This window comes from Salarias fasciatus, chromosome 23, assembly GCF_902148845.1.
Source record: "Salarias fasciatus chromosome 23, fSalaFa1.1, whole genome shotgun sequence".
NCBI classification, from domain to species: Eukaryota; Metazoa; Chordata; class Actinopteri; order Blenniiformes; family Blenniidae; genus Salarias; species Salarias fasciatus.
Genome location: NC_043766.1, coordinates 20,464,763 through 20,482,705, shown reverse-complemented (window position 1 = coordinate 20,482,705; position 17,943 = coordinate 20,464,763). Strand labels below are relative to the sequence as shown.

At 40.9% G+C, this 17,943-nt stretch overlaps 2 protein-coding genes across 2 annotated transcripts in view; one reads left to right on the top strand and one right to left on the bottom strand.

Annotated features, from left to right (window-relative positions):
- The first annotated feature begins 2,421 nt into the window (after positions 1-2,421).
- Positions 2,422-5,056, top strand: LOC115381256 (type I iodothyronine deiodinase-like). The gene is given in 5 exon segments (XM_030082539.1): positions 2,422-2,719; positions 2,721-2,748; positions 2,931-3,074; positions 3,239-3,438; positions 3,842-5,056. Coding segments are annotated over 5 exon segments (510 nt in total). The 5' UTR covers positions 2,422-2,647; the 3' UTR covers positions 3,908-5,056.
- Positions 5,057-9,486: 4,430 nt separating this feature from the next.
- The window catches only part of LOC115382068 (single-stranded DNA-binding protein 3-like), a 12,596-nt gene continuing 4,139 nt past the window's right edge, over positions 9,487-17,943 (bottom strand). The window contains exons 5-18 of the mRNA XM_030083710.1: positions 14,174-14,263; positions 12,955-13,029; positions 12,647-12,709; positions 12,476-12,539; positions 12,322-12,395; positions 12,050-12,114; positions 11,901-11,949; positions 11,596-11,631; positions 11,421-11,475; positions 11,267-11,331; positions 10,092-10,170; positions 9,889-9,917; positions 9,684-9,785; positions 9,487-9,516 (exon numbers count right to left, since the gene is read on the bottom strand). Coding sequence (XP_029939570.1) covers positions 9,487-9,516; positions 9,684-9,785; positions 9,889-9,917; positions 10,092-10,170; positions 11,267-11,331; positions 11,421-11,475; positions 11,596-11,631; positions 11,901-11,949; positions 12,050-12,114; positions 12,322-12,395; positions 12,476-12,539; positions 12,647-12,709; positions 12,955-13,029; positions 14,174-14,263 — 876 coding nt within the window. The remainder of the gene's footprint in view (positions 9,517-9,683; positions 9,786-9,888; positions 9,918-10,091; positions 10,171-11,266; positions 11,332-11,420; positions 11,476-11,595; positions 11,632-11,900; positions 11,950-12,049; positions 12,115-12,321; positions 12,396-12,475; positions 12,540-12,646; positions 12,710-12,954; positions 13,030-14,173; positions 14,264-17,943) is intronic.

The window sequence follows — 17,943 nt, the reverse complement described above, 5'->3', positions numbered from 1 at the left end:
GGTAATCTAGTACAGATTTGAGAAGTCTCTCTCTGTGGTTTTAGATCTTTGAACGGTCCAAAGTGCTCTATGAAAAAAAATGGTGAAATATACTCTTTGCTCTCTCCACATTTTTTAAATAGAATAAATGTTACACAAATTAAATTTTGGTTGATGGACAAAGTTGATGTCTCACCTAAAATGTCTAACGTGTTTTTACATCAGTACATGAAACAGGTAAACAGGTGCTTCACTTTGAAACAGTTTTTCTTTTAACTTTCCAAATCTTAAAATTTCACTAAACTGAAGAACCTAAATTATGGATCGATTTCCATTATACGTTCTTCAAAGTAACATTGTGTAAAAATTTCTGTTAAAGATCCGAGCTATAGTACATCTTATCAGCAAAGGATTCTGAGAAATTTGAGAAATCTGTTCATGCAAAAGACAAAGAAGGTCAACAAGCTTGTGATGTTCAGGACCTCAAGCATCACAGTATTACAAACAAATAGGATTCTGTATCGGGATTCAGGAACATTTCCGGTAATGACCGTCTGTGCACGCCACTTTCTGTGAGATTAACAAATGTAAATTTACCATCACAAATGAGGTGAAGGCATGTTGACAACAATGAAGAAATGCCATAATTTGAGTTACTCCTACAACTGGAGTGGGAACACATGATAATCCAGACCGCCACTGGTGGGACGAGGCACTGAGGAAGAGGAGAGGTGGAGTAAGTAACCAGCAGAGACATAGCTGTTCATACAAAGATCAGAACCAGCAGTAAAGTTGTCAAAGATCATGCTGATGTGCGGTGGTGCAGGTGAGGATCAGACGCTAACATCCACAATCTAAATATGAAACCTGTGATAAGAACTCAGACCAACTGGCAGCAAGAAACACAACATAAGGCTAATATGTAGTCACCAAGTGAAGACAATCACACATCTTTTTCCTCAAAATTCTACTCACAGTATTTATCCCATAATGACAATATGGAAAGAGTTTTTCAAACATTTCAAAATTTAGCAAAAATGAAAAAGAAATACTTTGTTGGCTTACCTTTAACAGCAACTTATTGAGCTTTCCTCAAGTCTTTCATCAAGTCTTTTTGAATACAATGCCACAAACTTGGCACAGCTACGAATGGTTGGGCAGTTTGGGCAGTTCCTCTCTGCAGCACCTTTCAGGCTCCATCAAACTCCATCAGGTTCAGGTTGGTGCCCAGAAACTTACCAGATGTGCACAGATGTTCAATCAGATTCAAATGTGGGCTCTGGCTGGGCCACTCAAGTACATTTACATGGTTGTCCTGAAGACACCTTTTATATCTTGACTGCGTTCCTCGGGTCGTTGTCTTTCCAGCAGATAACTCGTCACCCTAATCTGAGGTCAACAACCCTCTGCAGCATCCAGGATATGTCTGTACAAAATATTCTAAACCAGCAAACATTGTGGAAACTCCACATTTTAAACTGTTCACACATTTTAAAACTATTGCATTAATCTTTCTCTCTCTCTCTCTCCTGACTAGTCTCCCAGTTCCTGCCACTGAAAAAACATCCCAAAACTTGTTCAACTTTCACAGAGGAGTGGCTTTATTCTGACCAATCGATCATACAAGACTGCTGGGTGGATTCCCTCAGAAATGGTTTGTCCCCGAAGAAGATCCTTCTTGCTTCACAGAGGAATCCTGGAGCTCTGACGGAGTGTTTGATCGATCGATCGAGAGAATAAACTAAAATAGGGAAGTGTGAAGCAAAATGAATAGTTTTTACATGCACTATAAGTGTATGTGTACACACACACCCACCCACACACACGTATATATATAGATATATATATACTATATATATATCTATATATATATATATATATTATATATATATATATATATATATATATACAATGGCAAAAATAATAATAAACCAACCCATTTCAAAGTGTGTGTGATAAGTTCATAAGTTCAACTTTGTCAATTATCTGTGCCCAGTAGGTGGAAGATCACACATTGTTCCAAGTTATTGCTTATATTAGGGGGCAAAGTCTGTAGAGATACTGTTTGATAGGGCTTTTTTTTTTCTCTGAGCAATTATCCAATGACCTCTTTACACATTAAGCATCTGTTCAATGGCACAACAACGAATAAAATCCTCCCCAAAAAATTATGTATATTTAGGGAAATTGGTCCTTTGGTGAATCTTAATGTTCCCCTAAATGTATGTTTCACCGGAAACTTATCGTTGGATCTGAAGCATATGGACATCACTGAATTTCAAGCCGCGGGAAAGAAGCAAGAAGGAGTATGGAAATTCCGAGCCACCGGAGCGTCCGTGAAGGCCTCAGCTATCAGTGTGGTGGGAAGGGCGAGTTTAAAACACGGAGACGCTCCGGGACGACAGGCAGTTTCCCCACAGCAGGAAGCAAACATGCTCCTCAAAAGCTGATGCTCTTTGCATCGACTGCGTACATGCTTCTGTTTTTGTTTGCAACCAACATCAGCCTCAGGATTTTGCATTTTTTTCTCTCCAAGCCTCGCCAAGAAACAGATCCTGAAAATGGGTGAATCGATCACCATGACCCAGAATCCCCGATTTAAGTATGAGGACTGGGTCTCACCTTCCTGTCTTATACTTTCGTCACAACTGCGTTAAAGCAGTTGTGGATGACTCTCGGAGATGAGGCTTTTCTGGGAGAACAGGCTCCAGACACACCTGTGTTCACCATGGAGGGGGAAAAAAACAAGCGTCTGGAAGTACCTGAAAGGTGAGGCTGTTTTCCTTTACTGTGTGTGTGCGTGTGTGCGTGTGTGTGCGTGCGTGTGTGTGTGGTGTGTGTGTGTGTGTGTGTGTGTGTGTGTGTGTGTGTGTGTGTGTGTGTGTGTGTGTGTGTGTGCGTGCGTGTGCGTGTGTGCGCGCGCTGAGTTTCGTGTTGTGCCTTATCTGCAGATAACAGACCTCTGGTGCTGAGTTTTGGGAGTTGCACCTGACCCCCGTTCATGTACAAACTTGGTGAGTTCAAGCAGCTCGTCAGGGACTTCAGCGACGTGGCTGACTTTCTGGTGGTCTACATCGCAGAGGCTCATTCAACAGGTGTGTGAAACCAGCAGAGAGCATTCCTCTCCTCCCCTTCCACCAATACTGCACTTTGACCTGATAGAATGCTGTGAAGATCCTGCAGACGAGGCACTTAAAGCCACAACAATCTATTCTGCACCCTCACCCTAACCCTATTTAACTCTGTTGTTTTGTCTCAGATGGTTGGGCTTTCGCCAATAACATTGCCATCAAGCGCCACAGGAACCTGGAGGAAAGACTGTCTGCAGCCCGGATTCTGGTCCAGGAGGAGACCCTCTGCCCCGTGGTCGTGGATTCAATGAGTGACACGACCTGTGTTAAATATGGTGCTATGCCAGAGAGACTTTACATACTGCAGGCAGGAAAGATCATCTATAAGGTAAGACCCGTGCAACACTGAAGCCAGCACAAAACCTTGAAGGGCTCACTTATTGCTCATCTAGTTTATAGGTCATTAAAAGGGGAAATGTTTGTTTTATGGTTATTGCCTTTTCTCATGCAGTTGCGTGATTTGAAGCAACACAAGTGATATGGTTGTGAGCTTCCTGCACTATGTCAGCTCACGCTATTGCGTGAGAGTGGAAAAAAACAAACACATCAGAGGAATTCCTGGCATGCCGCCAGACCCATGATAGCCATGCCAGAAATGTAGATTACGTGACTACAGCATGTGCATGAAATGCCGTGGTAGTCCCCCAACTGATTCAAATTTAAGTGGTATTTTGACAATAATGTTTGCGTTGTATTGTCATTCATTAATACTTTTTCCCTCTTTCCTGCAGGGAGAAAAGGGCCCCTGGGGATACAAACCACAAGAGGTGCATTCATTTCTGCAGAAGATGAAATAAGGTGGCTAAATTAAGTAAAACCATGAACTTGTCATCTAATGGTTTTATATGAAATTAAGGCTCGATTTTTATTGAGTGACAGAAGTCCCCAGAATAATACCTAACTTTGTTTGACATAATACTATGTTATCTCTTTTTGTGAAACTCAGATCAAAAACCTGCTTCACCTGCTTGTAGTTATAAACCAACTACCTGGATATATAACACAAGATAAGTAAAAAAACAAAAAATCATAACTCTTTCAAGCTTGCACTAATGCTGCCTTCAGGCCAGCCTGTCAACATTGGCCGCTGAGTGTGAACTCTCCTCTCACTGTTTCTTAGTGATGGCTGCAGATCAAACCGTTGGCCTCTGCAGCCAGATGGAGTTAAACATAGAGAGAGAGAGAGACAGTTCACTCAGGGTTTATGTTGTAGGGACAGAGTGTTTGGAATATGTTGTTTATGTGTCCATGGTATTTTTTTTTACTTCCTGAGCTGCCTTAATTCAGAACTTTAAATTTATATAAGACTGAAGTCATCGAGAATCTCCTGGCAGGAGCCGTTACTGAGCGTGCCATAAGTGAACTATTGTGTACTGCCTTAAACCATAGAGATGAGTTTGTTGATAAATACTCCAAAGTACATCTAAACAAGACAACTTTTTACATGACGACCACAGTGCAAACCTCTCGTCGCTGTGGTTTGATGACTTGAAAGTAGACTGCTTCTGATTTATATTGGAGTATTTGACAAACCTGATGCATTACAATTTATGAAGTAATGTATCAGACAGAATTATCATCGATCTGGATAGAGACTAGTATCACATTCAGAGTTTATACATGACTTAAAGATTTGTTTTTCCATTTGTTTTAACAATTGATCGGTATTTTCCATGTTGGGAATGAGGTCAGCTGTTAACTTACCTTTCGGGCAATAATTTGGGAAAACTCAAGAGCTGAAAAAGTGTAAACCATTCAAATGAGATTAAGCAGAACTGCACATAAACAACTGCTGTACATAATTTTGTTGTTAAACTGTCACTTCTCATAGCAATTAAAACAGAAGACTGTTGCAAATTCACAAAGGGTGTCATTATTGCTTGGTGATTCTTAATAAAATAGAGTTTCGGGGCGTCGATGCTGACGTACGCCGCGGTCTTCCACCACATGAGACTCGGGCTGTTGTTTGCTGTCTTGTCTGGAATTGATAAATGTGCTGTAAGCTGTGCGATTACATAACTCCAGCAAATCGTCTGCCAACACATATATAAACACGTGAGTTGTGCCTCGATGTGAGTTAATGCCTAACTGTCTTATCACCACATATCAACCGATTTTTGGCATTAGATGCATCCGTAATGTTGCGTAACAATTTAATCAAATGTGACTTTTTTCAGCTTATCGGGGTTGTGTTATTTACTGGAAGTGAAAGTGGTGAATCAACACTTGATGGCTTGGAGTATCAGGGAAATAGGAAAAAAAGCTGCAGTAAGAGGTTTTAGTTTCCCTCCAGGCACAAGTAATGAGAATGTCAGTTGTTCAAAAGTTTGCATTGAGCTGATTCTCCTCCTGTTTTTGCAGCAACTCATTTTTCACCAAAAATTTCCACACATTTAGATGCTTTCAGTGTGAATATATAAAGATTAGGCAGGAAATGCAAAAGTGCCTTTGGCAATAATAAAGAACTTTATGTCTGATATATAAAATTTAAGTAACTCATCTTTTTACTACACAAAGTAATCATGGGACACAGACTTAGAAAAAAAAAAAAAGGTGCCATTTAGGTAACACACCACATAAGCTCACATTTGCTCTGCATGGTTGAAGTAGCAAACAGGGCACTTTTGTATTACGACAGGTTTTGTAACATTAGCTGTTTGGCTGTGTAGCTGGAGAGTAGGATTGGCTTATAACTAGTCCAACCACTTCCCGTGGAGAGCCGCCAGGAGCTGCTTAGCTGTTTCCTATTGTTAAACGGGAACCAGAACACGTTTGGCCCTTCCCAACTCTGCACATTACTGAAGATTCGCATCTGGGTGTTCAAATGGAGAAAAAAACTCTGGTGTTGTGCATGTTTAAGCGCGTTCAGGGAAAATAAATTTGTGAAGGCCATCGAGGCCCTGGAAAGCCTGAGGGTCCAATGGAGCCCAGCAGGGGGCAATGTGAAGTCACATTTGTTTTTGTGAACGGTGGAAATAAATGCTTCTTATTATGAAACCAGTAAGCCTACAAAAACTCACCTAAACACACCCGTTTGTCTCAGTTGTTCAGTTATAGCTTTTAAAAGAAAATACTCAAATCTGCACTTTGCACTCATGGATGAAATGGAGTTTTCTTAAAAGACAAACTCAGTCATCTGCAGATGCATTTAAAACATATTGTATATGTTTGTTATTCCATTATGAAATTCCCCTATAGTTTAGATTTATAACACACTGACAATTTTTAAGCTTTTACTAGTATAATAGATGTTATAGTCATGAAAATTTTAAAAATGCTGAACTTCCATTCAGTTCTCTATCACTTGAGTTGCTTGATTAAAAACCACACATACTTAAATGGAGACGGCAATAGATTAAAAAGCACAACAAAATATTGTTCATCAAATGGAAAAACTAGCAGCTTAATTTCAAGAAGGAACTTTGAAGCGCTTGGCTTTTGAGATGAAGGGGCGCGTGGGCCTCCGCTGTGAGGTGCCAGAGAACTTCATTTTGTCAGGGAATAAACTGTTATGGGATGAACTACTTGAATTATAAAGGGTTTTGTGCAAAAACATCCACATACACCTCACAGCACGAGGGCAGGCCTGAATCCTGAGTAGCACCTCTTTCTGGAGTTAACACATGGGGGACCCATCAGCTGGATGAAACAGGTGTTTAGCAACTGAAGGCCGCCTTCACTCATACTTAGCTGGGGTTGAAGACCCTGTACTGCATGGACTGGACAAAGCAGTACAGAAAATGGATGGATGGACCCCTGGGGGGCGCCAGAGAGCTTCATGGAGGAAGGAGCAAGCAGGTTCTGGGACTCAGGGAGATACTCTTTTATAATACAGTTAAAAAAAGAAATAAATATGTATTTTAATCATGATGAAAGCAAAAAAGAGCAGGGTAAACTGTTTTTTGGCTCGAAATTTATTTAAAGAGTTTGAATGGAGATAAATGTAAAAGATGAAATGGATTGTACTCCAAAACTGTAAACATCGTAGCAGTTACAATTTCAATTGTACTAGATGTTTAAGATCAAATGCATTAGTCATGCTTTTATTGCCTATGGATTCCAAAAAGCTTTACTAATAACTTCTCACGTAAAAACACTGGCAGCCAGGCATTCAACAATATTCTCCTCCGAGTGAATGTAAAGGTGTAGTGTGTTTTGTTGGGGGAAACTTAGTTCAAGCAGTCAGGGCGGCTCCTCTTCCCTCATTTGTCCCACAGTATAAATAAGATGACTGTTGTTACAGCAAGGGTATCAAACTGCAGCTTAGAAAAGGTGAACACTTCATATTTTCATTGATAACAGCTCACAGCGTACCAGCAGCTCAGACTCAGCTTTTTGTCTCAGGTTTTGAAAGATGACCCAACTGATACTGAAGCAGACTTCCGGGTCGAAGGGAAAACAAGCTACAGGTGGAAACCACCACTTGGTTGTGTTGGTGGAGCAGACGTAACTAATGGACTTGTCCTCATCAAACTGGTTGATGATAGCGCCCCCTGGCTTCATTGCAGGTAATGATATGTGCATGGAGGAGCTGTGAGTTGTATGACAAGTGCATCATAATGGAAATGATCCACTCATAACTGAATCCAAACAGTGAAAGGTCTATATTTTAGTTTAATATACAAAGCTCTTAAGCTGTTGCTTTAATTTTAAGTCTGCAGTTTCAAAACTACAGAACCTCCATACCTCTTAATCCAATAATTAATCCATTAATTGTCACAATATTTTAAAAAGGCTAAATCCTTCAGATGATATCATAGAAATGTAGAGAAAAGTTGTACACAGTGTAGCAGTGTGCAGTGTCACTTCATTTGTGCAAACCAGCGCATATAAATACAAATTTGCACAAGTAATTGCCATAACAGGCAGTTAACCAGCTCTGTGCTAGATGCATGAAGTGCGTTCTGAAGCACTTTAAAACTACTTTCAATTACAGGGAAAAAAAGACCACAAACAACATGGTAAGTTATTGTAAAATTATATTAACAAGCAATCTTTCCTCAATTTGAAATAAAAAATAGCAAATAAAGGCAACATAGGACAGGTGTGTATAATGTGTAATGTTCACAGGAAAATTGAAACAAAAAAAAAAAATTCTCATCACATTTACAAGACTGCTGCTAAAGTTTATAATGATGACTACTAGAATCAGTTTAGAAAGCTTTGACTGAGTAACTGGGGCAATATATGTAGTCAAAGTTTGTATCAAAATATAAAAAAATATGTGGGTGGGCAAGAAAGGGCAGTTAGGGGAGGGGCGGGGGAAGATCAACGATACAGAAGGGAAGTATGACCAACCAATATGTATGTAAGGAAAAATGGACGAGTCATCCATAGCCATTCCATCAAAAAAATAAACAAAAAAACTGAAGGAAAAAACAAAAACTGGAAATAACACAGAGGGCTACAACAATGAAGAGCACAGAGTGTTAAGCACAGGCAGGTAAAGAGATATACACCACATCTTAAAGCAGGTGTCCACATAGAGAAGAGCAGCACTAGGTAGTATGTTGTACACAGATTCTCAGCACTCATGCACTCACTTCTTATGCCGAAGTCTGGATTCCCTTGACAGTGCACAGCAGCAATCCAGCTGTTTGACCGAAACAGCTCAGAGTGCAGAGGAGCACCGCCGTCAGCAATAAGAGACTGATCAAATTGGATCAATATGACAACGTAAGAACCTCCTGAGCACTTACATGCTGCTAAAGGTCGTTACGACATAAGCCATATCCTTTCACATATTTTCTCCTTACAGATCTCTTTAAATAAGAGGGCGGGCATCCAGAAGAGTTGTACATTATTCAGAAAGGTGGCCATAAGTTAAAAGGCAAATTCTGAGTCCTATGTCAGCTGTCGTTTGAGACAGAGTATGCATGGCGATAAATAAAATGACAAGACAAAGACTTTCCAAGCTCACAATGCATATGCACACTCTCCAGTGTTTTTAAGTGACAAAAAGCGGATATTTCCTGCACATCTTGCACCACAAAGCAATTCAATAAAAAGTACAAGAGGTAAACTTCAACCATGTTTTTTTTTTTCTCTAAAGAGGTTGATAGAACAGAGGATAGGGAGGTTTTGCGGAGAACATAAAAACGTGTCATGTATGCATTTCAGTAGCTGGTTTTTGTCACACTTTTGGGGGTGGGGGGTGGGGGTCATGATAAATGGATAAATTGTCCTTCATTTTTGAGCAAGGAGCAGTAGTCGCCAGCCATTTACATTTTTCTCCAATCAGCATTCTGGCATTAGTGTGGAACCAAAATGGCGCCTGTCCCTGATTCGGTGCTGATGTGTTTGGCCATGTCCTATAGAGAGTTCAGATCCTCGGAATGATGGCAAATGATGTGGAGTGGAGAGAGGGGCGGGAAGGTCACACGCTCATCGTCATGGTTGGAGAGTACTGTGGAATCACAGAGAAGAAATGGTTAAAACACACACACACACACACACATTTTGTATGACTATTAGCTGCTGCTGCGTTCAGTGATGCTAACACACTGTGACTGTGGCTTTGCTGTGTGGTCGACAGAGCTCTGCCTCTGGCTTCATCACAGAACGAAGACTTACGTTCTCGCTCTGAAAAGAGTGGAGGAAGTTTCCGCTTAGCTCCCCGTCATCCCTCGGGGTCCCAGGAGGATTGCTAATGCCACTTAAATTGTTTGGGGAATTCTAGAAACAAAGAGTGCACAGTTGTTTTTCTAAAGTACAACATTTCACTTTATGGAATAAAGCTATAGAGGAATACAACATTTGACACTGCTGCGTTACTTACCTTGTTCATTCCATCCATATCACCAGAGCCTGTAAATGGAAAATTCAGAAAATCAAAGCAATGCTTTTACTCCTCAATAGGTCAGAAACTTATTTCTATGAAGAAGCCTCTTCTGCATAACAGCAACTTTCTTCATGGATGATAATGCAGCATCAACATTTCTCTGTTGATTGAGTCTAATGTGTTGTAGTGGGTCGTGTTACCTAGTGATCCATTCATGTGGTGTGGTTCCATCCCAGCCATGGCTCCCAGGGGCCCATCAGAGCCAGGACCCATGGGGAACTGTCGGGCACAGAAAAAAAAAAAAAAAAAAAGCAGTGAGAAGGCATAAATGAGAACTTACACCACCACACGGATATACTACCAAGTTCAAAAGTAAGTGAATTCTGTACAAGTTCTCTGAAGCGCAGTAGCTAAACAGTGAATGTGTCTGTTTTGCTGCAGTGAAACACATCCCCTCTTTTCATTGCAAAAACTTCTAGTATTTTTTTGATTAACAAAAAGTACATCAGTGAACCCAATGAATGCCTCCCCACCTCCCATTCTATAAAACTCTAACATGTAAAAGTCACAGGTGACGAGTGCCATGAAGAACAGTGCAATAATCAATCACCCCAATCGCATGTTTAAAAGAACATAACCTGCACCGTGAAGTGAAAATCCCACAGGCCATAGAAGTGAAACAAGCCCATATGAAATTGCCTTTTTCACATCTACTTTGGTCTGTAGACGTTTTCCTTTCCTCAGAGGCAGTTTGAGGGGCCTTGGAGGCTCATATGCACAAAGATGGGGCACAGAGTGCACATATATAATATCCTGCAACTGAGAAATAGCAGGCATTTTGATTGTACACAACCTTAAATTTTGTTTCAGTCCACACCAGGATAAGTACGTAGCTTTGTCGCGTGGCTCATGCTAGAAGAGTAGAAATACACAGAAGCTGCATCTCAACCACAGGAACTTTCCCCAAGTACCAGGAACCATCACAGGTTTATTCCTTTCTACTGATGCAACCAAAGTCTACACTTACCTCTGGAATATATTTTCAACAATATAAAAAAGTCATAGATGACTTCATGAGATAGTACTTTCAACAAGTTCAGAAAGTCTGGTCATGGGGTCTACAAGGCTGAACATACCTGACTGACCATACTGCCTGTACTGTTATGTTATTATTATTATTATTATTATTGTTGCATCGTTTTGCAGAGGTCAAAAATTGGACATCAAAATAAAAGCTCACAGCAGACTACACCACAGCAACAAAGCTGATGACCTCTGCAGAGCTGAGAGTCTGGTCAGTAGATCTAATTTAGTCAATCATGATCAATCATAGGGTGCTAATGAACAGAAGCAAGGAAAACAAAAGAATACTCACGTTATTTCGGTTTCCAGGTCCAGTGTTTATCATTGTGTACAAATTGTCTCCAGAGTTGTTTGAATCTGAAAAAAATGGAATTTTAAATACAGTTAGAAATGGGCTCTGCATGCAGCAGCTGATGTGTGAGAGTTTGGGTCAGAAAGGCACTAACCTGCAGGGCTGGGCATGATGGGAGTCCCTGGAGGGCCTCCACCTCCAGATGCCCCCTTTGAAGAAGCCAGAAAAAAAAAAGACATTACAGATGTGCAAGCAAAACTGCTCAGTAATATTTTCCTTGTCTGAAAATGCATGCAGGATTTAAGACTTGCGGTCGGATGTGTTCTCACCCCGTATGCGCCAGGAGAGGGTGATGAGTAAGGCATCTGAAACCAAATATATAACCATTACAGACTAGAAATGGGAGTGTAAAACCCTTTCAATACCTCCAACTGTCATCATTCATCATTTGATAATCCTAATATCATTATGGCTGTCTGACTATGGAAACCATGACGCATAATACTACAATTATAGCAGAGACTAGAACATTGAAACAGAAGAATTCCTAGCTGTGAGGAGATCTGCCGGCTTTGTCTGAAACACAAACCAGCATCTCACAGGGAGTGTTTTCAGTGAATGAGTTTGTACTCACAGAGTTGGCATTGTTGGGATTGGGCCATGGCCGACCTGTCCCTGGGCCCCTAGATGGTGAAGCCAAAGGAAAAATTAGTTTAAAAATGAGACATTCTGACCAAAATACCAAGACGGTATTTATAAATTATAAATTAAGTGAAGGCTCACATGTTCACTCCTGGCATAGCGGGGCCCATAGTGTTGTGTGGAGGCCTCATCCCACCGCCAAAGTTCTGGCAAGATATCCAGAAACATTCAACATTAAAACAATTTAAAACAACAATCAAGACAACAGAGATGAACAGTAGTTTTATTACTATTATTACACAGGTTTTTTTTTTTTTTTTTGCCAATAAACCTTCTACTCAACACAACCATCCAACAAAAATTCACTGACCGATACTTCCTTGAGGACAACTAGTTTAAGTGAAGAACTGTACCTGAGGGCCAGGCCCCATGGGTCCCATGCCTCGAGGGCCAGTCATTCTCTGCATTGGCCCCAAATTTGGATGGCCTGGTTATTCAAAAAGGAGAGAAAATTTAAATCTTGCAGATTGATAACACAGCCAAAGTGGTCTCAGTGCTAATTCATACCTTGTGGTCGGGTGGGATCCATATTGGGCAGCATAGGATGCGGACCTGGGCCCCCACCAGGTGGCTAAGGAATTAAACAGATACTGGAGTCAGTGAAACTAGTTTTTAAATATGTGCAGAGTATTCCGTGTTTGTGATATGGATATAAATGGGCGTGTGGGTGTGCGCTACCTGGTTGCTCATCCGGATGGGGGGACCTCTCGGGCCTCCAGCAAACCGAGGTGACATAAAAGACTGCAACACGAACAAAGTTGTTCCATGAAAATGTGCAACACAGATCTCTTGAATTGTCCCAGTAACTTCTTTTTTTTTTGGCAGGGGTTGGGGTTTCACTTTATGTGAATACTGCAAGCAGCAGAATTAAGCTAAGACAAATGCCATAGCATGAAGCATCAGCAATGAGAACCAGCGTTTCCAAAAATGGCCACAGACAAGGAAAGTGGAGAAAAAGCCTGACAGACAGAGAGAGGCAGAGTTACCTGACTGTGAGGTCCCATCATACTGTTAGGAGGAGGAGGCTGAGGGTGAGGAGAGCCCTGGGGACCAGGAAGACCCTGTGGCGTCACACAAAATGAAGAGGCGAGGATGAAGAGGAGAGAAGGAACAGAGGGGAAGATGAGACCAAGAGAGACCCAAAGAGCAGCAAAAAAAAAAGAAAAAAAAAGAAAAAAGTGGCAAAAGAATAGACAGAGAAAGAAGCAGGATTATTGCAGGGCAGAGGTGCAAAACAATGCCAAGATGTACAAAATCACGATGCTCAATTGAATGTGCGGAACAGAATAAGGTGAGACTGAGCAGACAACAAGCAAATTTAGTGGGAAAAAGGAGACAGCGAGATGGAGACGATGTGTGCACTCTTGCCTGTCAGTCAAGACATTAAGAAGCCTGCTGCATGCAGCATGTTATCAGTGCCAATTTCCCCGAATTAACAGCGTCAATTAAGCTCTATGCAATTAGCTTTATAACAACACTAAACACTGACACAGTGTTGCTAATGTCGCTGATCTGACAGAGAGTGAGGGGTCTAATTGATCCTCCTCCAATGATTTCTTGCATGGAAAGTATGAGTGTGTATGCAAGTGTATAAATCTCGATGAGTCTTTTCTGTAATTAACATGGAAACATGTTCTACCTTTGTGCTTTTGCTTCAAAACAAAGAGCTGAGCTAATCAGAGAACACTTTAATTCAATGATGACTGACCTAAATCCTAATATTATGTCACCTAAAACGGGGGAGTTCTTCGCAGTTGCCTGTAAAGAGTTTATTTTCATGAAGTATTGATTTACAGTAGGTGCTGCACCTTTCGATTTCTCCATTAGGGAAAATGGCCAGGCCACGCCTGCCTGTTTACAGCACAGGAGGGGCCGGGGCAGACAGAATGTCTATGATGTTTATGACAAGTTTGCTGAGCAGAGTGGAGCACAACGCAGACAAAGACAATACAGACACCGGTGTGAAGGCTTACAGCTGTGGACCATGCAAAACCCCAGTGGCCAATTTCAAAACCAAATGCCAGCAGCAGAGCACGTCGTAAAATGTGAAGATTAATCAGTTTATCCATTAACTGGGACTTAACGGTATGATTTAACATAATTTTCTCAAATTACTGTTGAAATGCTTTACCAAGTGGAAATCATAGACATGAGCTGAAGTGCTCTAAACAGGAGCAGGTTGTTTCATTATAGTCACGGACTGACCTGGAAAAGGCCAGGTGGCATTGGTCCTCCTGGCATGCCCTCACCGGGGGGCATCCCTCCCATCACAGGGCTGGGAGCTGCTGCTGCACTCTGAGAAAGATGAAGAAGTGAAAGAGCAGCATTACAATCTTGATATGTGCTGGGCCACAAGCTGGCAATAAACTAGTCGTCTGCCAACATGCAAAGAAAAGGAAGAAGGTCCTGTTAGACTGTGACATCTTGACCAACAACAAAGGTGCGTGCAAATAATCCAGTTCTTCTCTGGAAAGATACTGTGATGCATGTTCAGCCCATCAATTTGAATAGGCTAAAGTGTGCGGTATGTGATCCGGTTTCATGACCCCGGTGCAGACCTGTGAATACGATTCTATGTATTCCCCGTTTAAACATCACTTAACTGACTGACCTACACTCCTTCAGACCTCAATAAGGTATTAATGGGGTCCTTATTATGTCTAAGCCCTGCTGATCCAGGATCCAGTGGATCAGATAAGTATCAGTGGGATGCACTGAGTCAGAGGCTCCAAAGTGCTGCTGCACAGCAGGGGCTTGCTGGGCCGATTTCCTGCTCAAACCGCAGCTCTAATTCACTAATGTGCCATTTGCTTCGGTCACACACTCCTAATTGACTGAGTTTTTCTTCCTTGTAGCTGAAGCAATCTGAGATGAGCTAATGTCTCCAGAGCTGTGGAGTTTAGCTCCCAACGAACAGCTACCAATTGAGGGAAGCGCCTTTATCCCCCTTTGTTAATGCACAGCTTGCTTTGATTGTAGTGTAGACAGATATAGGTAAACAAGCCATGATCACCATAGGAATGAATGTATCAGCATTCATGCTCATATACAGCTCTGGGCCCCCACAGCTCTACAGACATCACTGGTCAATAGCCAACACACTCCCCTTTATCGACTGCACCTTCCCTAATTATATCTGCTCAGGCTGCCACTGCAGGGACACTGTGAAATACCTCAGTGAGGAGAGAAGTGAGGCCACAGTAAAAAGTCACGTCTCATCCGGCCCCTCCAACACTGGCTCACCAGCAGAATAAATCCTGCATCTTTACCGAGTGGTGTACAAAATTCAATAAGGCGCATGGCTGGCTGAAAAGTTCTCATATATGCTGAGCAACTGAGGTCCCCTTAAACAATTCAATCTGCACAATGTAAACGTGTTCATTAGGTTCCTTATCTATGCCCGACATGTGGAAGCATTCATTCTGCTGATCACTGGACGAGCTGTGCAATGAAAGTTGCTGTTATACATTTGTTAGTTATAGGCATATACACAACAAACCTCATATACAAAGAATATGCTCGACATCATATACACATTTAATATAAACATTTCTGTCACTGGCTTCATTGGCATTCAAATCACTTCTTGCTACAGCACTGTAGCAAAAACATGCAATTATTACCAATACAGGAGGTTCTTAAATGGCCTTCAGCATTTCAGCTGAGGCTTAGGTCAGAGCCACACTAAGAACATATACAGGGGAAAAGAGCTGTTGCACGGAGAGAACATAACAGAATCACTGAATACGTAAAAGACAACCTGTTTAGCAGGATCTGAACTGCCCGGACAAGTCACACATATGAGAGCAAAGCAAGACTACTGTTGGGATCCCACCCTGGCAGCCTGACACAATCAGTCAGAACAAGTCATCGAGTGCTTTGTCCATCTAACATGCTTCCACTCACTGTTAAACATAACAAAGACCAAGATTCAGGAAGAATATGGACAAGAAATCTGATTTCTTTTAAATAGAAAAGTTCCACTGACTTATTTTCATAATCATGGTGTCACAAAGTGTCACAAAGTGACCACAAGACTGAAAACTACAGGTGGTTCCTTTAATTACACTAATGAATTCTTATCTACATAATGTCTGCAGGTTTCAAGATAAGAGCAGGATCATCTGGGACACGTGTGCTCTTTGTTGTTGGTTGGCTGGTTTTTATTGTTTTGTTACTTCACACTGCTTTGTTGTTTACGACAGGAAGTAGCATCACTTACAAGAGGCGAGGACATGAAAGTATTTAGATTCAAGTACCATGACGAGTTCTCAATGCCTTAAAATATTTTAAATCTTTCTTCTACTCTCAAACAAGTCACCAGGACGTACATTATACTTTGCTTTGTTCTATGCACCCTGTTGAATAAAAATGGCGCTTTCATTGATGTCTCTTACTTTTAAACAGCCTAATTTAATTGCAACTATATGATGCCATTATTTGTAAATCCTGTTGTCAGCAATCACGACAAATGACATTCTGCATTTCCTTCAAGAGCGAACTTACCTCATATTAATCATGTTTCTTTGAACAAAGTAAGAATTTATGTACAAGAGTTTTATTTATGTCTTACAGTTTAAAAGAGGGGGGAGGGGGTTACTTTATCATTTGGAAACAGCACAAAGACTGCCCTCAACCTGCTCCTTATCCTGTGAAATTGTTTCAACTGTGTTACTATATGTATTTAGTCTTTTTAACATTTGCTTAGAGATACAATTTTTGCATAATAAGAAGACAACTAGTCTCAGGTACGTAATTTAAGAAGTTATGGCTTGGAAGGTCTGTAGTATCAAGCTAAAGATTGATACGTGAATGATCACTCTATCATGCTACAAGGACTATTTAAGGGCTTGTAGTAAATGAAGCTGAGGACATACAAACACATCAGAGTTGCCCAAAACAAACTTTTAACTGAAATAAAAGAAAAAAAGACACCCACAATGCCATGAAATAACAGCACACAAAAAAGATTAAAACAAAAAACAAAACAAAAAAAAAAAAGGATAGCACCTACAATAAGAACTCCATTATAACCACTACAACACAGGTCAGTTGTTCCAAAGACGCTAATGATGCTGCAACAGAGACGGCATGAGTTCAGTTGGCTGTCATCCTAATGTAAATAGCTGCTTTTAAAAATACAGTTTATCGTATTACCATTCATTATATTTGCATTGAAACAGAGTGCATAAAATGCCATATATTTTTATTTATGTATTTATTTTTCCTTTTTTTTTAAATGGCCAAATACTACTAATGTAGTCATAATTCATTTCAGAATTTGATTTAAATCAACTGGTTCCCAATCCCAACCATTTTTCCAATACCATCTAAGAAATGGGCTGCAGACCCTCTCTCTGGTTCCACTGTAATGTTTTGGCGAATCAGAGATCAAACAATGACAGGCACACCCATTCTCACAAACATAAAAATAACAGAAGCCTTCAAAATGAAAGCGCTGGCCAGTATCCAAACTCTATACTGTACTAGCCACAGTTTTTTTTTTAAGTGTCGTATTATGCTTGTCTTGACACGTGAATCTAATTTTATGAATCGCAGAACAGGCAAATCCCCCTTTGATAGCACCTTTTGGGAACTACGATCAGTCCCTTTTTCTTTCTGAGACTGCAGTTGTTGCAGTATGCTTTGCTCCACTTTAATTTCACAATGTGAAGCTGTATTTAAGTTGGTAACAAAGTCCTAAAACAATGCTGCCTACCTATATACCCTAATGAAAGAACAAAAACTGAAGGGATTGAGAAAAAAAAACTAATGTCCAGTGTGAGTTCCTGGGAATGTTATGCTAGACCTTTACCATGCCTGTGTAAAGCTCACAGATATGTTAGTAGGGCTTTCCCAAACAGCCTGATGCTGGTTTTGGTGGAAATGAGCCACGTCTCTCCACAGACTGCCTGGTACAGGAAAAGGGCAGATGTCTCAGACTTGCCCTGGGCTATGAGGGTCTTGTCTGGGGC